We start from the raw sequence: 27,054 nt of genomic DNA on the forward strand, positions 1-27,054 counted from the left end.
CATGCAGGGTGAGAGTTTTGTAGTGAGCGTGAGTAGACATCCTTGGAGGACAGTAAGCAGGACTGAGGCATGACTGGACAGATGTTAGAAACATCCCCTTTTCAGAGTGTGGAGGCAAGTATAGAGGCCAGACAGCAGTTGGTGTCCCAGTAAGACTGACAGCCGGGACCTGAGCGTCGCTGCTGAGGATGTGCTCAATGGAAGGGATAAGAGTCGCTGTGACTAGGTGGCCCTTGTTAGAGGAGAGGGCACAGCGAGAAGACCCATGGAGGGGTCTGGGCACCCAGGCGGTGCTGTTGCTGGAGTGTGAAGGCTTTGGGGGAAGCCTGTTTGCTGGGCTGGGGGGCAGTGCCAGGAATTTTCACACGTGGAATGTGAGGCACCCACTACCGCATGGCCCGGCAGTGTGTCCAGACAAGAGTGGAGCTGGAGGCCCACTCTTCAGGGAGGGAGTTGGGGCGACTGAAGGTAAAAAAGAAGTTGGGGGGTTTTCCCATGAAGGTGTTTCCTGCTGTCACATGAAGATCCATGTGAAGTTAGTGTAGGGGAGCGTGGAGATCAAGTTAATGAGCCCCAGAGCCGGCCAGGACCCATGGCGAGGGGCAGTACAGCATGTGGTCCTGATAGAGAGCCCCGGGAGGGAGGAGTGGTGGTCAGGGGCGTGTCCTGGGACCTCGGAGGGGACCAGGTAGTGTGAGCCTGGTGTGAACCCCTGTTTGTCCTGACCAGAGCCTCCCACAGGCAAAAACCTCTGCAGTATTTTAATCTGTCACTGTTTTACATCAGGAAGAAAGGAAGATAGTATTTCAGCTAAAATGTTAGATCCTGTATTGTCTGGACTAAATCATGAAGCAGATCAGGAAACTACAACTTCAGAAATTGGTAAGAAAAAGATACTCTTTAGTTTATATTTCTCAGCACCTTGATATGAAATATTTATCTCTCAACATAATTGAGAGAGAGAGAGAGAGAGTGTGTGAGAGAGAATATGAGAGGGGAGAAGGTCAGAAGGAGAAGCAGACTCCCCATGGAGCTGGGAGCCCAATGCAGGACCCGATCTCGGGACTCTGGGATCATGACCTGAGCTGAAAGAAGTGGTGTAACCAACTGAGCCACCCAGGCGCCCCAATACAAAAAAAAGAGAATTTTTTTATTCTTCTAACCACAGGCTAGTGAAGATCAGAAATGACTTGATACACCACTTGCTTTAATTTCCTAAATTATATGAGAAAGGTTAACTCAGTTTTATTTAACTCTTACGTGCCTTTCTAGGTGTGACTTCCTTTCACATCTAGATAAAGATGCTTTCCTTATCTTGCTGTTGGGATTCCGCATGGTGATGTGGATGGTCAGAGAGAGAAATGGTCATTCAGCTCTCCCATTCTGCCCTGCTGTGTTGTATTAAGAAAATGCCCCATAATAAGGATTTTAAGGTGCTTGCCAGGGCACGTTGGGGAGGTTGTTCCCTGTGGCAGGCGGTGCAAGGGGTATGCGTGCATCCCTACCCTGCAGCAGTGAGACGTGTGAACTGGGGATTTCAGATGGGCTGATCCTTGATGAAGAGCAGAATTTGCTGTGATGTCAAACTAAATTCTTAAGAAATACTAAAAATCTTGAGTGACATATAGGGGAAAATAGAGTGTAAATCTTGACTCCAGGAAAAGATAAGAATTTGTTTAGGCTGAACTTGTATCTTTTTGACTTTCAAAAATTCTGTGCCTATAGCTAGGATCATGGGAAGAACATCTTCTGGGCACACGCTTTCTCTTTAAGAGGTTGGATCCCTGAGAGCAGCTGTATTTTTGGTCAGGGCAGCTGCTTTGTCCTGTGTTCCCTGGGCTCAGCAGGGGCACAGGGAAAGGTGGGCCTCTTGAGAGGTGGTCCCCACTGATCTTATTCTGAGCAGGTCAGCTTTTCATGGTTTATGTAGGTCCTCAGTGGTGTGTGGTGACTGGTGTGGGGTGACTGGGACAGGGGGTGCCGAATGGGAGCAGAGGATGAGTTCTCACTTGACCTCGGGCTTGCACTGGCGGGCCTTGTCTGGGCTGCAGGCTGGTTCAGTCCGGTCTGAGCAGGGGAAGCACCAGGTGGTCCCTGTGCAGCAGGAGGGGGCTTGGGTAGTGCTGCCCATGTGGGCAGATGTGCCCACATCCCAGACCAGTGGGAAGATCCTGTGCCTCCTGTTTGCCCACCTCTTGGCCTCGAGCTAGCTTCATGGCACGTCCTCTGAGCCACAGTGACCTTGTGGTAAATGGCTCTTTAAACGCCTGCTGTGCGACTCAGTGAGGTCTGTCCACAAAGTGGCTGGCATGTCGCATGTGTGCCTGGCAGATCTGCTTCGTGGATCTGTTTAGTGACTGCAAGCCCCACGTCAGGGTGAGGCATCGCATCCTGGGTTGGTAACGTGGATCCAGAATAAAGTGCAGAGGCCACTCAGACTACAGTAGTACTGACTACTACTGTAGTACCCAGTACTACCAAAGTACCCTCACTTTGTAGACACTGCTGACCGACTGCTCAGTGTTCAGGGAGTGAGGTTCTGGGTAGAGGTTCGGGCGGAGCCTGGTGCCATCTGGTGGTCAGAGTGGAGTCCTGCACCCTGTCCTGGTGGTCCTGTGACCTCTGGTGTCTCCTCCCCTCTCCCTGCCACTGCCTGGGCCCTGGGTCCCTGTTATCACTGTCAGTCACTGTCATGCCAGTGACAGAGGTCACCTGTGCTGCCAGTCATTTGACTTTGGGATTCAGGGTTTGTCGGCAATTGTCACAGCTGCGGAGTTTCTCACTGTGTGTGATTTCCAGGTGCAATGCTGCTGGGCTGGTCTGGGAGCCTTTCCTCCTGCTTGCCCTTCACCTTGAGCTGGTGCATACCAGTCTCACCGTGCCCCCGCTGTCCCTGGGTCTGACGGTGGCCGCAGGGCCGTCACAGGACCACTTGTTTGCTTCCTCTTTCAGGGACACTGAAGAACTCAACAAGGAAATTACCCATTTCTTTCTCAAACACGAGCCACTTCTTCCCTGCTCCATCTTGGAATGCTTGCGGCGTGATGAGCCTCGTTCTGTTTACAGTTGTTCGACGGTCCAGGTTCTCCTGGAACGCTGTGCCGTCTGCGTGTCTTCAACTTGTTTGGCTTCTGTCACTTAGATCATTTTGTCCAGTTGTGTAAAGGTTTTTACTATGAAAATGCAGAGGAGTAGGAAGAACTTTGAACCCCCTCCGACCCCTCACACAGATTCAGCGGTTCTCATGTCTCATCATACGTGCGTTGTCTAGGGCCATATATTTTTATGAATGATTTCAAAGTCTGTTAAACATCCTAACATTTTAAATACTTCAGCATCAGCTCGGAAAACAAGAGAGATGTGCTGGGACACGCCCCAGCATGGTTCCCTGTAGCAGGGTTACTGTTACCTGGTAGTGTCGAAATCTTCATGTTTCCAAAGTGTTATTTTAAAAAACAAAAAACAAGAAACAGGGTTCTATTAAGATGAACACACTGTATGTTTTTTATTCTTTTACTTTTTAAATGACTTGAATTCCCATAGTCCCCTGACCCCGTATGCTCTCGTCTTACTTTTTTAGTCTAGCGCGCTGGCTGTGGAAGAGATGAGGTGGCCAACCTTGTAGAATGCTCCACCCTCTGGACACTCGTCCATTTCCTTGTGATGTCACTTCACTTATGACAGTCCTCTCCCCCTGCTTCTCCCCGTGTTTCTGTTTGATCTAAAGGCCTCATTAGCTTTGGGTTGAACATCTGGCTTCGCTCTGACCCTACATAGGCCAGCTGTGCCTTTATCTTGTGTTCTGTCTGGTTAAACTAGTGCTTCTGTGTCCCATAACAGGATGCTCAGACTGGTTGCTGGGCCAGGCGGAGCCCCTTGTTGTAGGGCCTGGGTATCTGTTCGCGTTTACACTTGGATGTCACCGGCAGCCCTGTGCTGTGAGCATCTGCACAGCATGCAGGCAGAGTGGGAAGCAGCTTGGGCAGTGTGGGGGGCTCTACCTGGTGAGTTTCAGGGATGATGACTGACAGGCAGGCACTTGGCCAGGCACAGTGCTCCCTGCTTTATAAAGCACAGATTCCCATTACCAGAGTGCCGTAAACTGGGGGAAACTGAGGCTCTGAAGAGGCGAGGAGCCTGCTCAAGCTGGGAAATCAGGACGCCGGGACCACACCCTTCCCGGATGGGTTCATTCATTCCTGGTGATTCGGACAACAGATTTTTTTTGCCAGTTCATAATAATTTTTATTTTTTAAGGGTGTGTTATTTCTTTTCTTTAAAGCTGTTATTTTGCAGACTGGTTAATCTGTCCTCTGATTAAGAATTGATTGTGGTATTATCAGAACATATAGTCTGTTTCTCTGTGTGTATTGGAGTTTTAGTAAAGTTTACTTAAGAATATTAGGAAAGATATTAAAACGACCATCATAGACCTCTCAAAAAAAAAGTGCCACTAGACCTTTGAAGAGAGGAATGGTGCAGAGTGTCATCAGTCCCCTTGGGCTTTGGACAGAAGATGTTACATTTGGAAGTTAAGTTATTGTGCTGGTAGTTTTGAATGGTGTAGGAAATTTTTGACACTTTCAAATAAAATGTAACAATCTAAAATTTTTGCATGTTTTCTTTTAAAATACAGTTGCCAAGCTTATGTTTATTTTTACATTTGTTTTAGAGTTTAGTATTTCATATTGATTCTTTGGCTACCTTAGATTTAATAAATAATTACTTGAATCACTGTTTAAATGATCATTTTTATAGATTGAAAAAAATTTCCTTAGAAAATTATGTCATCTACTCTGTGAGGTTCTATTACATAAATTCAGTTCTTTGATAATGATAGGTTGATTCTGATATAAACTGTTTATTTGAATACTTTTAAGAAATTATAAGATTGTATTTTAGGAAAGGAAACATTTTTTGAATTTTATTTTTGTCTTCTCCTGGTTTAATTTTAGAGTGGGGGTCCTTTAGTGGTGGATTAGTTTTCTACCCTGAGTCCTACCACATTAAAAATCTTTTCCTGCAGCACCTCCCTACCCCCTCCTTTATTTTTAATATAAAAGAAGGTATTATTTCTCGGGTATTTGATGTTTTTTCGATTTTTATAGACATTGATACATTAGTTAGTAGTTCACGGGGGCTTAGGAGCTTTCAGTGAGTCCAGGACTGTGAACTGTGGCACAGGAATCTTTCTTTCCCTCCTGCTTTGCTATAGTTGTCACTTATCTGCAGCTTTTCATCTGGGCCTGGCTGCAGTGAGGAGGTGGTGGATGGAGACAGGTAGCGTCAGGAAGTTTCTGGAAATGGGGGTAGAGGGACCAGTTTGCTTTGGCTTTGGGGATCCCAACCTACTCCTGGGCTGAGTGGGCCTGGGGCCTTCTCCTGTTCCGGGCACCCCTTTCCTCTCCTGATCCCACAGCCACAGCTGGGAGGAACATTCTTTGGTCAGGTGTGTGTAAGCTCGCAGTGTGGGAAGGCGTGGACAAGTAGGTGTGCTCTCTGCTGTTGAAGCCTAGAGGACCAGCCTGCCGTGGACATTGTCCTGACTCGTTTTACACTGTTTTCTGTCAGGAACAAAAGAAGCTAATACTAACTCAGCTAGTGTTTCAGATGATAACTCAGCAAGTATGTGGCGGGAGAATGTTGAGCCTGAGCCAACAGTGAAGCAGAAAGGTAAGAAGGACGCCCTGTCTTTGCCCCTTTCCCAGTGAGGGAGACTGAGCCACTGCACTTGCATGCTGGGGGCACCTCTCTGCGAAGGGGTTACCGCGGCTCTCTGACCCACATAGGGTCCAGGCCCTGGTTCTTCATACCTGCAGGACCAGATGTGGCAAATGACCCCCTTGTGCCATCTTACATCAGCCAGGGTAGGGCATGTGGTCCTGCTGTGGTGGCCCCGGCCCCTCCCAGGTCCCTGGTGCTCTCGTGGAGGTTGCATATGAAGCCCGGCAGTGGTGAGAGGCCTCAGACACAAGCTTCGGGGTCTGTTCCGGGGAGGCCCACGGGCCGAACCATGCACCCCCACATTTTTTGTTCAGAGAGGACTCTGAAGCAGCTGGAAACACGGTCCTGATCCAGTGTTTCTCTCTGTAACGTTCTCTGGGTTTCTTCAGCTGTGCCTAGGTGACATTCTGCTTTTGGCACCGTCGTTCCCAGCAGTTACGCTGTGGGGAAGGATACATTTGGGCCCCAGAGCTCCTGGCAGGCTTGGTGGGGTGCTGGCACCCGGTAGTCCAGTGTGTGACACCCCGGGGCCGGCACCTGTCGGTGTGTTTGCCTTGGTGGGCAGAGCCGGCCTGGAGGATGCCCAGGGCTCAAAGGATGTCATCCTGGCATGGAGGCAGGGAAAGCTCCCGCAGGAGGCTTTGTCCCATATGCGTCACGTTAGTTTAGGAGACTTAGCAGCCTGGGCTGGAGTGGGGGGTGGGGGGACGGGCAGGTTCCGGGCTACTTCGGGCAAGGGCTGTGCCACAGATGGCCCGTGAGTGGCCCGGGGTGTGGTTTCCAGGGCGAGGGAAAGAGGGCCTGCATGCCTTGCTGGACAGAGGCTGCGCTGGTGAAGGGTCCAGAGAAGACCCAAGTGTCTGGGGGGCAGGAGCCCTTGCCAAAGGGTGGGAGACCCCATCTGTGACAGGGGGTTCGCTGTGCACACTCTCCCTTTGGGTGTTGGCCCTGAGATCCAGCAGTTGCACGTGAACTTGCAGTCTGTCCCCAGCACTGATGGTGGGAGTTTGGAAGAGTGCCCTGGGGTCTGGAATCCAGGGCCCCATTGTCGCACACTGGCTGCCACATGCTGGGCTCTGTCAAGCACACTCCAGATGGCGTGGCGTTGAGGAGAGACTCTGCCGCTAGCTGCTCTGGCCCTGGGGCAGTGCTGTCACTGGGTCGAGCTCCAGTCCCGCATTGCTGTCACCCCATCCTTACAGTGGTGCTGTCTGGAAACGTGATTTCCAGGCCCCTCCTAACCCACAGTTTGTGAGGCTCTGTGGGTGCTGGGCCGTCCTCTTCTCTGTGCAGTGTGCCCTCTGGGAGGTTCCTGTGTCCCACACCCAGAGGTCCTGCAGGGCCTCCCACTTCCTCTTGCCCCATAGGCCTGGCTTTTCTTCCCAGAGTCACCTTCTTTAGGGCACCATTTGTGTCGGTCTTTGACTAGTAAACAAAGATCTGAAGTTCACCTCAGCAGACAAACTGTGGTGTCTGAGGAGTGCCGTGTGCCCTTGGGAGCCCTGGACCTGGTCCTTGTGCGTGAGATAGGTCCCTGTGTGGAGGTGGGTTTGTAGTTAATGGGGGATGCCCGGCAGCTCCCTGGGGTCCTTGGCTCCGACTTGGACCTGTGCCGTCCTGGTGCGTCTGAGGGTTTGGTCCTTTGTCTCAAGTGTGTCATGCAGAGAGTATCCTCTTGGGACTTTAAGTCCACCCCCCCCCACCACCACAGTGCTCTCCCACTCATGTCCTTGTGGCCACATAGGTCTCATTTGTCCCCAGAACACAGCCTCCTCTCAGATCTCTCTCATTTGTGTCTGTGACCCACTCTCTTCGTACTCCTGTTGGCTCTCTTCATTAATAGCATTTTAGGATTCATAGCTTGCTTTGTTCTCTGTCTTTCGATTTTTGAAAATAAAGTCTTGGCAGTGGGACACTAGGAATGGCTATGTGTTCCCTGACAGGTATCCACTGTTACGTGGTTTGTGTTTTTCCGTAGTCCTGCTATTTAATGCACTGAGCTTTACCAACACGGAAGTCACTTTTCTGATGTACCTTATTATTATTTATTTATTTTTTTTGCAGGTGACTCTCCTAGTGATGCAGGTGAGGAACGGCCTGAACTGGGTGTATTTGATATAAATTTTGCATGTGTGTGTAGATACTAACATGTACTCTCAGATTTGTTTTACACACTGAGTTAGGGAAAGTAAATTAAGGAAACATAACTATATTACTTTAAGATTTAATTTATGTATCCTTTGTTCCAGAAGAATGTATTTCACTTCCGAGAATAAAACATGTATTTCTAAATTCAAAGTCTGATTTATCCTATTTTCTAAAATACAAAGCCCTTTTACTTAAAATGCAGGAGTAAATTTTTTTTTTTTTTAAAGATTATTTATTTATTTATTTGACAGAGAGAGATCACAAGTAGGCAGAGAGGCAGGCAGAGAGAGAGAGAGAGAGGGGAAAGCAGGCTCTCTGCTCAGCAGAGAGCCCGATGCGGGGCTCGATCCCAGGACCCTGGGATCATGACCTGAGCCGAAGGCAGTGGCTTAACCCACTGAGCCACCCAGGTGCCCCAAATGCAGGAGTAAATTTAAGTGCTTTAGTAGTTAGGGGTTGTTACTTACTGATTTAATTTTTTTATTAAAATGAAGAAAGTTTTACTCAGATTATAAAAACCATTTGGCACATAACCAAAGTAGAGTTTTTTAAATGCAGAAAAATATCAAGAAGGAAGCGAAAAACACTGTTTCTAATCTAAATGAATGTCCATCTAGAACCCCCGTTGTGTGTATGTGTGTGTGTGTGTGTGTGTTGTGTGTGTGTGTGTGTGATTAAATACGTTACTATCCTCAGTTTCGTGTTAGGATGGTGACACTGTTCTTTGCCGAGGGTCTGCTGACGTGACCCACAGTTGACACTAACAGGTGGTGGGTGGGGAACATCTGGACACACAGATCGCATGTGTCCGTTGCTCTCAGGTTGTATTTCCTTTATGTTAACTTGCCTGACTGGATGAACCTACCTTTTGAATTCCGTTTCTTAAGAAATTGAACCAGTTTGTATTTCCAGGGTTTGAGTGCACCCGTCTCCCCCAATCTTCACTGAATCTAGGCATGAATTGTCTGTTTTATCTTGATGAAAATAAGAGATGAATAAAGCTCATGTATATTTGCGATTATTGAATTGCTGTCTTTTCAAGTATTGATTACCTGTTTGTATTTCTTCCTTCATGAACTGCTCACTGGATTGTCATGCTTCAGAAGGAGAAGTTGGACCTTCTGGCCCAGAGAAGCCTGAGGTGTCCGAGAGCTCCGAGCTGCCAGGCGAGCTTCCAGCCAACCTCAGGTCTGTGGGCCCCTGTCCAATGCCCGGGTCGCCACCGCCTCCTTCTTTCTGCACCTCCCACAGTTCGTTTAGTGCTTGAGCTCAGTTATGAGGAAATACTTGTGCAAAGAAAGCAGAAACCATTTAATTTAATTTTCCTGTATTGGATAGAAGTTACTACACATAGGACATTATAAAGATTTAGGGAAATTCATAATTATGATAAATTATGTTTTGATTACTGAGAGTTACATGATTCCTTTTGAGCCTAAAAATTAATGAAAACATAAGATTAAGAGATGGACACTTTTAAACCTGTCAGATTAACGGGATGTTCTTAACATTCTGCAGAATGTGTCCCGACGAGCATGTTGATGGCGGGAAATTAGTAGTATTGTTGATCTTTGTTTCTTGTTGGCCCTTTGAAATGTCCAAGTGTGTCATGTCCCCTCTTTGGTTTTCCCGGGTTTGGGTTTAGAAGAATACCTCGGCCTGGGAGTGCGAGGCCAGCACCCCCCCGCGTGAAGCGCCAGGACAGCGTGGAGGCATTGACACCAGACAGGTGAGACCTCTGTGGGGGCGCTGTGCTGGGTGGGGTGAGGGCGGGGCGGGGCCACTGCCAGCTGACTTGTGGGGAAGCCGGGTCAGGCCACATGCCCCCAGCCACACACTTAAGTTAGCTGAAGAGAAAATGTGCTTTATATTTATAGCATGGTGTGGGGGTGGGGGAGTTATTCTTTGAGAGAAGTTGGGGGCCAGGGGGAGTATTTTCTAAACATAGAAGCAACAAGGGGGAAGATAGGAAAAAAAAAGATTTCAAGGCTTAATTGCACACAAATATAAGATAAAAGGTCAGAAAGTCATAAAGTATGTGAAAGCAAGCCACAGACAGGGCTCTCTAAGTGTTACAACTATCCCTGTGGATGTAGTGTGATCTTTAGAGGAAAGTACAAGAAATCAAAACATAAAAATAGAAAAATAAAGCAGCCCAGACCGGCATGGTTTAAAATAGAGCAGGAGGCAGGAACTGGGCACAGGTGTGGCTGCATTGTAAGGGACACGAAGGATTGATGCAGGAGGTGGCAGGAGGGAGAGGTTGTGAGAACATTACTCTTCACTGTTTCTGAGATGAGGAGACGGGCGCATGTGTCTGTTGATGGGACCGACCTGAGGAGATGGGGAACTGGGGAGGTAGGAGCTGCGGGGGTGGGAGGATTGGTGGAACATCGTCCCTAAGGGGTGGGGGGACACAGAGGGATTGGCTTTGGAGGGGATGGTGCATATAGGTGAGTTCTAGAATAGAAGCTGACCTCCCTCTCCCCCACTCCAGAGCTCCACTTGTCTTGTGAACCCAGAGCAAGTCTGGGCGGGGAGGCCCAGAGCCCCACTCCCAGAGATCGGGTGAGGGTCCTCATCTGGGGTCTTGTCCTCTTCCCAACCCCCAGCCTTCTGTGGGGTTGTGTCTGGAGACCCCAAGTAGTGTCAGGACTGGGAGGGCCTAGAGGGAATGTTCTTGGCATCTAGCTGGGCAGTGGGGCAGGGGTGAGGTCTAAAGTCCCCCTCAGACTGGCAACCCCACCCAGAGGACCGTAGGCCCAGAGGTCTGTGGCATAGCATGCGAAGCAGGAAGCTGGGCTGCCTCTGGTTGCACGTGGTGTGAAGTGCTGCCGTGGACTTTGTTCCCCCACCGTGGGCAGGTGCCTGTTGTGGGCTCTGGGCGGGCACAGAGACAGAAATGTGGGCGATGGTGGTCCAAGAGTGGGGTGCTCAGGTTTGAGGTTGGGGGCTTGCTGCCAGTGGCAGTGCCCAAGGGTGACCCTGAACGTGTAGCTGGGTGATGGAAGCAGGATGGTGGCAGGAGGGCTTGGGGACCCTAAAGCTAGGCTTTGGGAAGGGCTGTTTCTCAGTAAAGATGAGCGCAGTGGTGGCAGGGAGACAGGAGTGCAGGGGGCTGCCTGGCAGCTGGCAGCGGTGACAAGGGGGCCAGAGAGGCTGTGGTGTGGAGTCAGAGTTGGCAGACTTGAGAGAGAGTGATCTGGAAGACACAGTAAGCACAAGAAAGCTGCCGTCCCTTTGGGCCTGGCCATGGGAAGCTGCTGCTTGAGGCAGGGGAGAATGGAGAGGGCTTGCTGATGAGGGATGGTGTGTGGGAGGGGCTCGAGGGGTACAGGGCTTGGGGGAGATATGGGGTGTGGTGAGGCTGGCCCTGCTGGAGGCAGGACATTGCCTGTGAGGGTTGAAGGGCCCAGCGAAGAAGCTGAGGGTGTTTTGGGGGAAATGTGTACTGTTTTGAGAGCTCATACCCAAGTGCATGAGTTTCCTGCTGACCTTGTGTGTTACCCTGAAGCAAGTGAGAGGGTGTGTCTGTGTGTGTACCAGTGATCGTAGGGCATTGGGGGTTAAGGGCACTCAGTAAAGCAGGGTTGTGTTACGCTGCTACGTGAGAAGTGAAGGCAGGTGGGACTGATGGGCAGCTGGTGAGTGTCTGGGTTTGGAGCCTTGTGACCTGGGCCTAGTGTGGTCGGCGTGAGGGCCTAAGCAGAGGGCAGCTGACGGTGGCCTGCAGTGGGGTGACAGTAGGTAGGGCTATTCCAGAGGGTGGCTTCAGGAGGTCTAAGAGAGCCCTTGGACGGACATAGTCACCTGCGAGGACAGGTCCAGGCCTATGGGCCAGGCAGTTGGGTATTGGACTGGCCAGAGTGGTGGTAGGTCTTGGTGGAGAGGTGGTGCTGGGCAGGGAGTTGCAGCCAGGAGGAGGCCTCTGTGTTGGGGCAGGGGTCTGGGGCCGCATCGCCACCCCTGCCTTGATGTTTGTGACTTGGAGGACTAGGGCTCCCCGGGTGAGGGGCTGCAGGTGGAGGGCTGGTGTCCAGAGAGTGCAGCCAGGGGAGGAGTGAGGCTCCGAGGGCCCTCGGGAGGTAGGGGTGTAGGGAGGGGGCGGGGTGGAGGGAGCACAGAGGGCAACTCTCATAGGGACCCAGGCGTGGGTCTGCACTTGGCTTCCACACCTGGGTTTTGTAGGCAGGTAGTGGTTAAACTCCTCTCTCGGAGCCTGGAATGCAGGGGGTTGATGCGGATGTGCGATCAGCAGCTCTTCCGATGTAACCTGATTCCTTTTTCTCTTTAGGACAGGAAGTGGGAAAATCGTTGCCAGTGTGATTGTAGACGCGCAGAACTCCGACAATGAGGACGACAGTCAGTTTGTGGTGGAGGCGGCCCCCCAGCTCCCTGAGACATCGGAGCTGGAAGTGGTGAGTTAATGGGAGCGTCTGTTTCTGACGTTGCCCCTGGACAGCCTTGGAACTTCTGATCCAGCATTGAGGTTTATGTAGATAAAACGAGCCTCTGATTTTTCAGTCAGATTTCTGTCTTCTTTAACTGTGTCATTGCCTTGAGGAGATCCATGGAAGCAGCATTTCAAGAATCAGCTTTTTCCTTCTTGCTTTCCTGCCCAGGTGCCTGCGGTAGACATGGAGGCCGAGGAGAAGCACGGTGAGTGGCAGGCGTGGCTGTGAGAGGGTCTTGCACACGGGAGCTCCATGCACCCCGCATTGTCCCTGGTGGTATACCAGGGCACGGATGGGCTCCTCCTCGGTTGTGGGTTTAGTCTCAGAGCTGATGGGTGCTGGGCCTTGGGACCCTGGGGCTGTCTGTCAGTGGCTTCTGACGTGGCATGCACTTAGATTAAGGGTTAGACTTCTGGGGTCATTCCCAAATTGATGGTATTTGTAATACTACTTTTCCTTTTCCCAAGTATCTTCTTTGATTCCAAACATTTGCAGAAGCAGAGAGAGTAGTCCAATGAACTCCCTGTACCCGTCACATGGTATCCATGGTGATTGGCTCATGTTTTCTGTAAGCCTCTGGCTGCTGCAGACCCCTGCTCCCCTAGACTGTTCTCAAGTCCTAGAGAAGATCGTGTCTTGGGTTAACATGTTAGATGTAGCTTTAAAAGATAAGGGCTCTCTTCCAAAAAACATAACCATAAAAACGAAATAATTTCCTGATATCATCACAGTTTTTCTAGTTATTTTGTATATTTTTTTCTAGTTTGAGTCAGAATCCAAATAAAGTCCTACCATTGGATTCGATTGAACTCTTGGGTCTCTCTTAACCTGTACGTTCCCTCCCTCCCTTTTCCCTTGTAATGTATTTGCGGAGAAAACTGGTTGGTTGTCCTTTAGGGTCTCCCATAGTTGAGTGTTGCTTATTATATGCTCATGGTATGGTTTTTTACATATTCTTTTATTCTTGTAACTTAGTCCCAGAGACTTGGTCAGATGCAGGTTTTGAGCAAAAATACTGGTAGGTGGTGTTGGTTTTTCCTGATGTCTGCTTGTGACGTTAGCTTGGATCATTAAGGGCTACAGGATGGTGATGTTCTCATCCACCCTCCCTTCTTCAGGGTTTGGCTGGCAGATGCCAAGGTGCAGAGCTCCCCACCCCACCCAGCCTCTAACCATGCCGTGGCACAGCCCCTAGGAGGAGGGTTTTCCTCAGAGTCAATCTGTGTCCTGGCACCATCATTGTGATTGAAGAGGTCGTGTGGGGTGGTGGTTGCTGATAGCTGTGTGATATCTATGTGAAATCATGGGTTTACCTCTAACGCATTTGAGGGGTCTCATTTCACACCAAATCAGTTCTCACCGATGTTCAGATTGCCCAGCGTGTAATTGGTAGGTGCCTGTTGGAGTCGTTCTCTGGGGCCTGTTGACACAGCCTGGGAGACTTCGCAGCTTCCTTGTTTTCTGAGAGGACCAGATGTTCCAGGCTCATTTGGTGTATTTCCTGCCCCAAGGCTGGAGCCCTCCGTTTCTCCAAGATGTCTGACTGTACTTTTCTTCTGGGTTGTTGTTCGTAAGGGTATTCTTACCTTTTTTTAAAAAACAATGAGAACGTGTATCCAAGCTCATACTGATATTTCCAGTGCAGCTTTACTATTCTAGACTCTCTTCTAAGTTTTTGATTTTTACATGCATGTCTATCGCACGCCAAAAATCCTGGCTCTCAGTGTCGGGCATCTGTCTGCTTCACCCTGGGGCTGGCATGCACATGCAGCACCTTTGGAACACCACCAGCTGTCAGCAGCATCAGTTTGCCAGAGACAGTGTAGGGTTTCTGTCGGGGTCTGTCTGTCCTCAGGTATGTCCCATCAGGGATGGACAGCCTACTCTGTTGTAAGTTTCCAGAACAATTCTGTTAGGCTCTGCTTGCCAGTGTGATGTTCTTAGGTTTATGGGTTCCATTTTGGTTTCAGTTTTTAGGCATTGAAAAATCTTATATGATTTTGTTTTATTTCTGTAAAATAGTCCCATTTCCAAGGTCAAATGTACCAAAGGAGGCATATTCTGAGTTTGGGGCCTCCACCCTGTCCTGTCACTCCCCCTGTAGATAACAGTAAAGAATATGGCTTACATTTTGATTTAAAAAATTACAAGTTAATACATGTGTGGAGTGTGTATGTGTGTGTGTGTGTGTGTATTTGGCAGTACCTCTGTGTGTCCCTCTTGCTCTTGTGACTGGGCAGCATGTGCTGACATTTGTCCCTTGGCAGTGTGGACGAGCCCTCACCGCAGCTCACAGGACGCCGTCCCAAGTGTCCACAGCCCCTTTCACGTGGGTGCGTGTTTGGATGAGGCCGTATGCTAAAGACAATGTTTTGTCTGATATTTACCCCATAGGCAATTCTTTTCTCCTTTTTCTTTCTTTCTTTCTTTTTTTTTTTTTAAGGAGGTTGAAGACTCTTGACCTCATATTGAACGAGTATTTGTGCTTAGAAACAGTTTAGGATTGCCACTCCTGTTTGACAAATGGTTATCATCTGGAATGTTAATCTACATTTCCTCCTAATTGTTCTCTATTTCCAAAGTTTTTTTCTCTCTCTCTTTTTTTAAACCTTTGAGCTAATTTCTTTGAAACACTCTAAAGTTTTATGGTTAATTTCCATCACCCGTTGTATCAGTCTGCAGTAGACCCTTTTATTAAAAAAAGATTATTTGAAGCTGTGTTCATTATAGAAAGAGAAAGAACACCCCTCCACCCATTTAGAGTAGAATAGCTCCCTAGAGAATAACATAAAACCACTGATTCTCAACAGGAGGACTTGTGAAAAAGATTCTGGAGACCAAGAAAGATTATGAGAAGTTTCAGCGGGCACCCAGACCTGGAGAGAAGGTAAGGAGTGATGTCTGTGCAGGTGCTGATGGACTTCAGCGCTCCCTCCCACCTCCTCATTTGGAAGGATAGAAAATCCAGGGCTGCTCCTGAGTGTCCTGGAGTCAAGGTCACAGGCCTGTTCTGCTCTGACCCCATGGCTGTCCCCTTCCTACCTTATCCAGTCCCTTCTCCCTGCTTGCAGAGCTGGGAGGCGGGCCGCCTGGCCCTGGCTGATTGCAGAGTAAGAGATGGGGGGATTTTCACATCTGGCTTAAATCCAGGTGCTGTTGGAGCCTGGCCTCCCCGCCACCTTCCTTGCAGTTGTGGTCTTGTTGGGACCCCCCCCTCCCCCAGCTTCCTGCCAGTCACCACCGCTGGGCCTGTGACCCTGGGATAAATACCTACAGGCCACGCAGCGAGCCTCAGAAGTCACGGCTAGGCTTGTTACAGCTACTTTCAAAAATAAGAATATGTCTTCACTTAACCGCTTCTGTAACAGAAAGACAGTTCTATTGGCAGCCGACGTTTCCAGTATGTTTTACACACTTACATGCAGAGATGGTTCGGCCTAAAATGTCTTAGTTTTCGTGAATACGTGGCCAGAAACAGTTGGTGAGGGGACCATGTAGTCGTGAGCAACATCGGAGGGGTCCGGGAACAGTCCCAGGAGAAGAGTGCTGTCTGGGGCTTTAGTTGGTGGCACCCCCATTCACTCGCCCAGAGGGAAAACTGCCTTTGCGTGGGCCGCGGCCTCTTGCTGTGGGGTTTTAGCAGGGCCTCGTCCTTTTCGTGGCCAGAGGGCTGCCCTGTGGCCCTGGTGGTATTCCTGGGAGCCGCTTGGAAACCACGAGTGTGTAGTTCGGGGCTGTGATGTGGGCGAGGGCAAGGCTCCGGGGGTCCCCATTTACCACCTGTGCTTGCTCTGCACAGTGCTCTGGGTCCATGCCACAGGCTGGAGGCTCTGATTGCAGGAGACGCGGGGAATCCGTGTCCTCAGTGGTGGACACAGGCTGCTCTAGGACAGCACAGCCAGTCGGGTCAGAGCTGGGGCCGCATGTCTGTCGCGGCTGGAGCATGAGCAGCCTTATCGTTATCGGTGCACACAGGGGCATCAGGCTGCAGTTCCACTCGGGGGCCCTCAAAAAACGGCTTTGAGGTTTTGAAATAAAAGAAATTAAAACCTTCGGGGAGACTTGATGTCCTTTCTGCCTCGGCCGCAGCCTCGCTGTCCCCAGGGCCCTCGGTCCCTGGGTCAGAGTTGGCGGCAGCCAGACCTGAAAGGCCATTGCCTGCTCTCGGCAGTCGTGGGTCTTGCCTTGGGCAGACCTGTGACACCAGTGCTGGTCTTGGGTGGCGTACTGTTCCCAGGCCCTCCCAGGGTGGGCACCTGGTGTCTGGTTCTTTGGTCTTTGTTAGCTCTGGTTCTGGGGACTCTGGTGTACCTGCACTCTTGGGCTCTAGGGTGTGTCGGCCGGCCTTCAGGTGTGCACATGTTCGCGGGGGGCCACATGGGCTGTCACGGCTTCTCGGCCCTACAGACAGAGCCTGGCAGTGGCTGCAGCGCTGGCAGAAGTGGGAGCTTGTGTGGCTGTGTTGTGGGAAAGCTTTGCAGCCTGGTGCTGGCGCGGGCCCAGAGTCAGGGACTGGGGCCAGCAGTGCCCGGGTGCGCTCCTGTGTCTGAGAGGGTGTGCCACCCATGCTGGGGATGGAGGACGTGGGCCTTGCTGCCCACAGGTCCCAGCGAGAGGGGACCCCCTTCCCGCCTGGTCCAGTGGCTGCTGCTGGTCCCTCTGGTTTGTTTCCCAGACGTGTGGCTGTGTGGGCTTGTTACCTGTGCTCCTGTCCTGGCTAGCCCCTCTTTGTCATCTTCTCCATTGGAGTGATGCTGCTGGAACAGCTCCTTCCCTTTTGTTGTGGATCATGCCTGGTGCGAACGTGCCCTGGGTGTGTGTCCGCTTGTTGGGTGAGGGTGTGGGGTTTGTTGGGGGTTCAGTCCTTTGGAAGGAAAGTTGTGGAGAGCATCCTGCGCGTCCTATGTGCACGGAGAGCGCCGGTCCCTTGGGGCAGACCCGATGAGCAAAAGTGCGGTGTGCGTGGGTCTTTCTGAGAACCGGCTGCGTCCTCCTTGCTCCCACCACGGTGCCCGCAAGCGCAGTTCCCCCGCCCGCGCCCCACTCGCGGTGCTCAGTATCTCTAATTTCTTGTATTGTGATGTGAGTTCCCTTCATGGCTGACGTGATTCTGTCCGACACCAGTTCCTGCTCTTTTCTTAGCTGGACGACTTGGGTTGCTGTAGCTGTTCTGTTCTTTTGGACTGACCCTTTGTTTGTCTAACCAAGGCAGTTTCTTGTGGGTGAAATTCCGTTTTTCTGTTCCTTTGGGTTGGGTTGGGCTGTGAGTGAAGGAGAGACCCCAAGTGTCAGGGGCTTAGATGAGGGGGGAGCACTTCAGCTCCCGAGCCAGAGGGTGGATGTAGCAGTGGCTCAGGCATCTTTTGCCCATCCCCCATGTGCGTGACCCCTGCACCTTGGCCCCTTGTGGCCCAAGGAGGCCATCCAGGTGCGGCTGGCAGGAAGGGAGGGGACAGAGGAACAGCGGAGGGCAAGAGCGCGCCCCTTCCCTTTGAGGCTTCTCAGAAGTTGTGCATCCTACTCCCATGTCTGTGGTTCCGGCCAGATCTTCACCGTGAAGGCACGTGAAGTGAAACCGTTATTCAGTGCATTGGTTTGCTCAGCCAGTGATCAGGATAGATCTGCCCAGTCGTCTTGCTGCCTGATGCGCTCAGAAAATGACGGTATTTGCAAGGCATGTGGGTGGGTGGAGGAGACCAGCCGCCTGGCTGGGGGCCAAGGGTTTCTGGAAGCGGCCTGTCCCCTACATGTGGGATGCGCCCAAGGCAGGACGCTTGGCCGTGGGAGGGAGAGCAGAAGCCAGCGTCGCCAGGCCCTCCCCAGCCTCTCTGCAGCCAACTGTTCCTTCTCTTTTTACTAAGTCATGGCATCAAGATGGTTCACCTGTGCTTTTATGATTTTATAAAAATATATCTACAGTTCATAGTTTTCCTGCTAAATCTTCTTTTTGTTTTGTTTTGTTTTCTTTGATGAGACTTTAAAGAAACTATTGAAAAAGACACCCTCTAGCAAAGACCAACTTCTGGTCTTGTAGATACTCACTTTGGTTTTCATTTCACTGATTTCTATTCCTTATTTTTTCTTTTAATTTCTTTGGTTATTTATGTTTTTAGTCTCTTGTGGAAAATACTTGGCTCGTCCATTTTTAGTCTTTGTCACTTTAAATGAATGTTTAAGGCTATACTTTTTTTTTTTAATTTTAAAATTTGTTTTAGAGCACACATGTTGCGTGCATGTGAGGTGGGGAGGGGGTGTTGGGGGTGGGGGGAGAACCTCAGGCAGACTCTGTGTTGAGCACAGAGCGGGATGTGGGCTTGGTCTTAGGACCCTGAGATCATGACCTCAGCTGAAATCAGGAGTCAGATGCTCAACTGATTGAGCCACCCTGTGCCCCAAGGCTATACATTTCTCTTTAAGCGTGCTTTATTTAAATTTATTAAATATTAATATCAAAAATTCTTTGAATTTTAATTCGAAATACTTTATTTCTTTTTATCATGTGGACTATTTATGAGCCTGTTCTTTAGTTTTGAAACATAAAGGTTTTTAGAAAATCTTTTTATGGATAATTCCTAATATAATTTCATGTTTGAAGAATACAGTCTGTGTGTTATTGATTATTCGGACTGAAGCTTTTCTTTGGGGTCTGGTCTGAGGTCAGTTTTTACAGCTGTTTCTGAGAGCTCGCAGACCGTCTGTTTCCTGGGCTTTCGGTCCAGACTTTAGTGCTCCTGGTGGATTTTGCAAAGAGGTGGTGGTGAGACTCTGTGCTCAGGCCTCTTGTCATAATTGCTTGTCTTCGGTCTCACATAAACATTCAGATGATAGATGTTTTCTCTGCTTTTCATGTAAATTGTGCTTCTTGTCTTGGACTTCCTGTTGTTTTGGGGGAGCACTGTTTTTTCAGTGCCGAGGAGATAGCAGTTTGTAGACGAGCCGTCCCTCGGGCCAGCCTTTGGCGTTGCCTTGGAAGGAAAGCTACGTCTTACTGTACCTACGGACTTGAATAATCCATTACAGAACCAACGTGCATCAGACGGAGCATTGTCTTCATTAGCCTGGCCGACTCGCTGTCTTCTCAAGAGGAAATATAAACTTTGTTAATAGTAAGGTACTAGCTCATGCTAGCATTTTTTTTTCTTTCATATTTATGAGGAAGTTTTTGAAAAACAACCAGAAAAGCAGTTTTACTAGTGTTTCTTCTGCTTTAAAAGTACTTGCTTTTTGAACTTTATAAATGAAGGTGCTTTGGATGCTAGCTGGCCATTTTAGAGACGGTGCCCTCACTCCTCACTCCTGATCCTGTAGGTTATCTGGGTTGGGCTTCTCTGCTTTGGGTCAGTTCTAATCGAATGTCAGTTTTAGATGCTTTTTCTTTTCACTGAAATTCTTTATTTTGAAATAGAGTATTTCTCTTAGTGGGTTTCTTTTTTAGTTCATTTAAATCTTGTGTGATTTTACTCTTCCCCTTCTTGCTCACATAAGCCGTGTCCTCTGGAGGTTGTACATCTCAGATGAGACCTTAGCGTGTGCTTAATTTGACGTGAATGTATGTATTTGATGCCCTTCTCAGTGAGTGTTGTGCCACGGGTCCCGTGGAGTCTCTGGACAGTGATCTGAAAGAAGCGTGTATTTGGAAATGTGCATCTTGAAATGACTCTAGGTGAATAAAGTGACTTTACCCTGAACATGTTCTGTTTCAATTACAGCAAGTCGTGTGTAGTGAACAATCGTCAGCTCAATTCTGTGAAAGGCAGGCATTCTGATTTTCTCTTTGGTGATCTGAGTAGACCTTCCAGTTATTTCTTATTTTGGTCACGAGGTGGTGCAGTTTCACCACAAATACTTGAACCCTATTAGTAAAAGATTCCTCAGAAATCACGCCTTAGCTCAAAAAGTCTGTACCTGATGAAAGTATTTTTAGTTTGCATGTTTGTGGTCCTAGTATTATTGGATGGGTGTTCTTTTGCTAGAAATACTGTTTCCATTTAAATTGCTTTGAAAGAAAGGGGACATATGCTACGACATTCTTTGATGATGAGACATTAGTAGCAAAACCGGCTGCTGCTGACATTGACTTCAGCTGTAAAGAGTGAGTTATTTATTTTAGGAAACAAGACGATAGTTTTCTGTTCCCAAGTAGTACAGTGTCTTCCAGTATGCTGGCGGGGGATTTTAGGTTTCCGATATAAAATTGTTGCTAGCAAATAACCAACAATATCACCTAAAAATGCTTGGAGATGTGTGGCATGGAAACATTATAGACTGGGACAGTGGTTTGGGAAGCATCTGAACGTTATATGTGTGTGAACTTCATGGCAATAATTATGATGCGTAAATGGGCCTTTTTTGTATATACAAAGGCCATGATATGGGTAAGCTATCAGAATACTTTATCTGCAGGGAAATGTGTACATGACTTAAGAAAACGGGACTCTAAGGATGTGATCAGCTCTGGCCTGACAAACGTTTCCAGACTGAGTGGTCCTCATCTGCTGGGTAGTATGTTTGCGCAGTGAGTGATCATACGGCGAATAACGATTTTATTCTTCGCACTGGGCTCCACACTGAGCTTGGAGCCTGCAGGGGACTCTCACTCCCTCTCGCTCTGCCCTGCCCCCTGCTTGTGCATGTGCACGCACTCTCTCTCAAAAAAAAAAAAAAAAAAAAAAAAAAATTTTTTTACCCAAAATGCCAGCTTAACATTCACATCATTTTGTATTTATAACTCTAACAGATTTAGTCGGTTGGGCCTGAGAAGCCATTCTGGCCTTATTTCCATCAGTGTCCTAATTGCTGTGCACAGACGCCAGCCTGAGTGCATAGCTGGAACTCAGGTCCCCGGTGGTGCGGGTGTGAGTGTGGGCATTGTCCCTATGGCACATCCCTGAGGTGGGAGGGTTGATGCTCTGGTGGCCTCAGGATGAAAAGGATTAGAATTCAATCCAAGTCAATCAGGGACTGTGAAAGATGCATGAAGCTCAGTGGAAACCAATGCAGGTTGTGCAGAGAGCAGTAAGGGGACAGAAGGGACTCTGTCCCATGAGTCCTGGAATCTGCAGCCTTCTGGCAAGTGCAGGCCCCCAGCAGGGGGACACTGAGGATGGCCTGCCCCTGCTGAACCTTTCTCGATGGTCTGGAGAAGCATGAATACTTCTGAACGCAGCTGGTGAGACATGAGGTGTGTGTGTAAGGGAAAAAGGACCTTGGGAAGCCCTGCACTGTGGCTGAGCCCAGGCGAGCTGTTGGCGTGGTCTGGCTTCTTTCTCTTCTGCTGGGAGTGGCGAGTGGCGCCCCAGGTAGGGCCTCCTACGTCTCTGCTCACCCAGGTGGTTCGCAGGTAACAGTGGTATGGGGAGCCACAGTGGCTTTCCTCTCTAAGCTGTGTGCCCGCTTGTGACCTTATGCTCTAGGCCTGTGTCCTTCTGCTTATCCGGCTTCCGGGCACACGGGCTCCTTGGGGACGGCAGGTGCATGTTGGGACACAGGCCCTGTCCTGTGTGGAGGTGGCACACAGGGATTTTGTCAGCGTTTGGTAGAGCAGCTGCTTCCAGAATTATTTCGGTCCTGAAATTCTACGTTTCTTTGGCTTCTCTTTGAACAAAGGAATTTATTTCCTGGTAACTTTTTCCCTTATTTCTTAGTTATTTTTATTCTTTCTAAAACACACCCATTTGTGCTCACTGTTTGAAATGAGAAATGCCTTTATTTTCCTAGTTCCTGTCTGTCGACTTCTCAACTTGAGGAGTGGCTTCCAGTGAAGCGAGCTGCTGCTGGAGGGATGGGCTCTCCTGCTGAGTCAGGCTTTCTTGGCTTCAGCTGAACCTGAGGAAGCAGGCTCAGAAGGGGCTGATGTGGGCAAACTGGGGCCGCAGCTTTGTCGGGTTTCTCTAGGAGATGGGTTTCTGGGTCTTTTTACAGTAATGGGAAACTGAAGCTCTGGACATTAAAATACTTTGATTTCCTGCTTGTAGCAGTGATGCATGTTTGATCTTTCATATTGGAGCATTATCAAGGTTTCTGGGTGGAATTCTCTGAACCTTTCTTTCTGGCCGAAGAGCCCTCCCCACCACCTGGGACCCCTTTACTAATTAACAGAGCCCTTGAAAAGCCATGTCCCTGAGGCCATGACTGACAGCCACTTTGCCAGGAGCTTGCATTATGTCAGGGGTTTGTCAAATTTCACAGAATATTCTTCAGTCCCTTACAGGAAAAAAAAAAGATACTAAAATAAAACAGAAATGTGTTTATTTTAGATATGAAGTTATTTAGACATTGTAAATAAAGCACACTGTGTGGACACGTCTGAATTACGCTGTGATATGCACACTCCATGTTACCCACAAGATGCATTCTGTAAGTTCGGTTAGAATTTGAAACTCAGGAGTAATTTTTAAATACTCGTATTTTTGGTACTGATTAAGTTTCCAGGTAGCTTATGAAAGCTTTATGGTACTATAGAGAGTTCGTTTGCAGGGGAAAATGATAGAAAATCATGCCGTAAAAGGAAAAACTAAATAGACTGAATAAAGTTGATGGTTTTATACAACGTTAAAAACAACTTCTGAAGGCAAGCAGGTCAGATATTTAAAGTTATGAAGGTTGAGAGCTCTCAACTACTTCAGAGATGCCTGACCACTACATTCAGGGTCTAGAGGGAGCGTGTTGTGCCGTCCTCCTTGCGGGGTCTGTGTTGCCAGGGTCCTGTCGGCTCAGTCGGGGTTCAGCTGACAGCGCCCGCCACAGTTCTTGTTTTGGGAAGGCCAGCCCTCCCCACAGCCCATCCTGTGGGTGGCAGCCAGGGTCCTCCTGCCCCAGCGCAGGGTGAGTTGCTGCCACGTGGGCCTGGGGTGGTGGCACGTGCTGGAGAGGTTGTGTGTCTGATACGGAGAAGCCCCCCCAACCCCCCACCCCGCACTACTTGACTACAGATTGCTGACCTAACTGCTGAGCACTTGAGTGAGGGATTTCTGCAAACCAGGTCATTCTGTGTCAGACGAGGACGGGGACGTGGTCCATGGCCGCTGTCCAGGTGCATGGTGCTCGCCTCACTGTAGGCTCTCCCAGGCCGGAGCCATCGTCTGTCCTTCCCTCTCCTGACCCTGCCAGCTTTGGAGACTGCAGGCTGTTTTGGAGAGGGTCCCTCAGGGAGGCATGTTTGCTCGAGCCTCTTGGGCTGCAGTCACCCACAGCTCTTCCACCTGCACCCTGTCACCGGGCACATGTTTTCATTTGTCCCGTGACAGGTGGGTTGGGGGTGGATTCTGCTGGCTTCTCTACCATCTCCAGCCTCCGCTTCCCTTCGTAATTACTAGCATGTTCTGGGACGCGTAAGTCTCCTGCTCTTCACTCGCTGTCTGTTTTGTTGCCTCTTTCTGTCATCGTGGGCTCACTTTCCAGTCTTACTCAGGGGCTGACACGCTGGCTTGTGTGTTGGTGCTCAGATTGCCCCAGATTTGTCCTGCAGGGGCTCCTTCAGATTGGCTTCTATGTCCTTACAGTCTGCCCTGTTGTTCTTCGAGTTCTCCCTTCCTTTTTGGCTCACGGAGATTTTCTAGGCTCATCTTGCCTTGCCCTGCCCCAGGCCCGAAACCAGCCATTTCTTCTGATTCCCTTTAGTGGAGGTTGGTGTCTCAAAAGCAGGATATGCTATTGGGCACACTTGTCCCTGTGTGGTATTCGGCTCTTGGGCCCTCTCGGTGGTCAGAGCTGCAGGAAAAGTGTGTGTGTGCGCGCGCATGCCCACGTGCTCGCACACACCACAGGATCATGTTAATTTCCTCCCGTTCTGTATTGATAATTCCCTTCTCCGCTCATGGGGAGCATGACGGTCATCGTCCTGGTAGATCGCCTTAGTGAACCAACCCCGTCTCCTGTTGTTGCTGTTTCCCTGGCCCACATGCCTGCCCTCTTCACCCACCTCACCCACCTCAGGCTCCAACATATCCTGTCGCGTGGGTGGGCTCCTGCTCACCCCTGGGGTAGCCATTTGCCTGTCTAGGACTCCTTCTGCCCTGTGCTGGCTGCTGCTCCTCTTGCCCACATGGATGTCCTTACTCTGGGCCCCGTGGCTCTCCCCCTCCCCACCCTGGTGCAGGTGCTTCTGTGCTTGGCCCGTGTACAGTCTTTAGGACTGAGTGGTTCAGGAGGAAAACACCAGCCACTGACTCTCTTCTGGAACGGAATCTCATCAGGGAGACCCGTGACTCTCCCGTGGCTAGCACAGTGCTAGACGTAAGTTCTCTTTAACTTGTTGCCTAGATGAGTTCAGCTCCTGGAACAAAAGTTAGAAGAGACAGAGGGAGACAAAAAGGAACAAATGATCAAATATGAGGCAGCACTTGGCAGAATGAAATAAACAGACCTGCATTTGGAAGGTCGGCGGATGTTCTCACGGTGCTTCTGGAGGGGAAGAGGATGTGGCGGGGGTGATGTAGCCTCAGTGAGCCCCTCGCTGACCAGTGCCTTCAGCTGCTCACACGCGACTCCTGACCACAGGCCCTGGGAGCAGGCACAGCCCTCTTGCCGTGTGGCTCTCTGCCCCAGTGGGGGTATTGGAGTTTGGACAGCAAGACAGATTGCAAAGTGAAGTGTGATACGAGAGACAAGCTTCCTGACCTAGATTAATGGGATGTTAAACGAAGTGTGATTTTTTTTTTTAGAGGCACTTTGGTACTTTAACAGAGAGCAAGAATGGAACCTGCTTTGAGTCCACCCTTAAAGGGGCTTTCATGTTCCAGGAAAGAACATATTGCAAGAAACCGTGGGTTCTTTTCAAAATAACAAAAGTCGGATTTGCTTGTACCTGTGCTCTGTAGCTGTAAACACTCAAGGAAGAGGGGACAATAGACAACCTGTTGTGGAGGAACAGGTTGACTCAGGGTTCCTGTTGTTTAGTCCAGTTGGCATTACACATGTAGAAATAAGGAACGATGCATCGGGGTAATTCCAGGGCTCAAAATGTACTGCTCTTGGGGTTCTTGGGGGAGGATGGCCTATGACAGAGCCTACCTGGATAACTAGGAAAAGCAAGCATGACACTGCTCGTCCCTTGGGAGTTGAGCACATGGAAAGCAGCCAGGCCAGACTGAATACAGGGTGAGGATAAAATATGCAGTGGATTCCGAAGACTTAGGGAAAAAAAAGCATATAAGATGTCTCATTAGTAATTTTTATGTTGAGTGCATATTGAAACAGTAATTTATATGTATTGAGTTAAATGTCTCGAAATTAATTTCACCTCTTAGTTTTTCACGAAGCTAGTAGAAACTTGTAGTAAATAAAACTGGTTAAGCAAAAAGAGTTGATCGTACCATCACTATGGAACTGAGTGCAAAAACCCTAAAGCAGTTTCTGAAAAATCGGTTTTATGGAAAAAAAAACCTCATAAGACTCGGTGGGTGGGGCAGAGGGTTAAGGGAAATAAAATCACATTAAAACCATTGTCCAAAACTTTTCCCATTTGCTTTCTTTGAAGTGTCTTTTGAGGACTGAGGTCTTAACTTTAATGTAACTAAAATTTCTCAGTATTAATTCTCAAGATCAGGGCTTTTTTGTGTCTTAGTTAAAAATTCTTTCTCCTAAGGCCAGAAGGATACTTTTTCTTTGTAAATGTTTAAAGCTTTGTTTGGACCTTTCCGTCCTTAGTCCACCTGGAGCTGATTTTCCTGTGTTCTGTGAGATCGAGGTGCAATTTGTCCTCTAACATGAATAACTAGTTCTTCCTCCTTTCCACGTTGCTCTGCTGTGTGTGGAGGTTACATGTGCTTTCTGGACTCTGTATGCCAGAGGTTAGCAGACTTTTCTAGCAAGGGTCCAAAAGCATGTGTTTTTAGCTCCAAGCCGTGTGTGCTCAGTCACCACTATTCAGCTTTCCAGAGCGGCCCTAGACACCCCCCCCCGGTGAACCAGTGTGGCTGGGTGCCGATCATTTGTTTTTTTTATGGATACCAAAATGCAGATTTTATAGAACTTTCATGGACCAGAAAACACTACCTTTTAAATATTGTTTTCAGCTATTTGTTTAGTAAAAGCTGATCTGCACTCATGGGATATACAGACAGCTAGGCCACGGGTCAGCCTGTGGTATGTGTCTGTCCCACTGGCACTGCCTGATTCCACGCTGCTCGGATCGGCTTATAAACAGGCCTTGTCTTGGGTGATTTGGCTATTTATTCCGCTTCTGTAGAAATGCTGTCAGCTATTGATTGAGCGCCAGGGGGCACTCTCTGGGGAGCTGATGTGTGGGCGAGCCGTGATCTCTCCGTGTGTTCGCTCTTAATGCCTCTCAGTGAGCGTTTGTGGCTTGTTTCTATAGTGATTGTGTCTGCTGTTTGTTAGATTTGTATGTGGGCACTCGAGAGGCTATTCTGGTACTGGAAATACTCTGTTTTAAATTTCTTTGCTAATTGTTGGTGAGGAGGAATGCTGTTGACTTACAACCACTTCCTTGACAAACCATTGTTTTAAAACTATATGTTGGTTCTTTTGTGTTTTCTGTGTTGAAGTAGCCACTGGATACAAACACGGAACACAGCGAGATACAGGTACTGTGGTCACCCCCGTCTGGGGGATCAGGACGGGAAGGGACTTGTCTAGGGCCTCAGGACTGGTGAGCACCAGAGCTGGGATGTGAACGCAGGCACCTGGCCCGAGTCTGTGTTCTTCCCCGTGAGCTGCGCCCTCGTTCCTGTCGCCCCAAGTCTCCATGGCCCTGTACCTCCTCTCC

At 49.2% G+C, this 27,054-nt stretch overlaps 1 protein-coding gene across 5 annotated transcripts in view; it reads left to right on the plus strand.

Annotated features, from left to right (window-relative positions):
- TRAF3IP1 (TRAF3 interacting protein 1) overlaps positions 1 to 27,054 on the plus strand; it is a 68,439-nt gene that overhangs the window by 12,070 nt on the left and 29,315 nt on the right. For 3 of the 5 annotated variants that reach the window (XR_004288655.1, XR_004288656.1, XM_032355354.1), the window contains exons 9-16: positions 787 to 882; positions 5,572 to 5,673; positions 7,789 to 7,809; positions 8,976 to 9,060; positions 9,518 to 9,601; positions 12,167 to 12,290; positions 12,495 to 12,531; positions 15,137 to 15,213. Coding sequence is in view for 3 of the 5 variants with exons in the window: in XM_032355354.1 (XP_032211245.1) it covers positions 787 to 882; positions 5,572 to 5,673; positions 7,789 to 7,809; positions 8,976 to 9,060; positions 9,518 to 9,601; positions 12,167 to 12,290; positions 12,495 to 12,531; positions 15,137 to 15,213 (626 nt within the window). In the remaining 2 variants the exon portion in view is untranslated. The remainder of the gene's footprint in view (positions 1 to 786; positions 883 to 5,571; positions 5,674 to 7,788; positions 7,810 to 8,975; positions 9,061 to 9,517; positions 9,602 to 12,166; positions 12,291 to 12,494; positions 12,532 to 15,136; positions 15,214 to 27,054) is intronic. The other 2 variants (XM_032355356.1, XM_032355357.1) reach the window with 2 other exon arrangements.

Source organism: Mustela erminea, chromosome 8 (genome assembly GCF_009829155.1).
Source record: "Mustela erminea isolate mMusErm1 chromosome 8, mMusErm1.Pri, whole genome shotgun sequence".
Classification (NCBI taxonomy): Eukaryota; Metazoa; Chordata; class Mammalia; order Carnivora; family Mustelidae; genus Mustela; species Mustela erminea.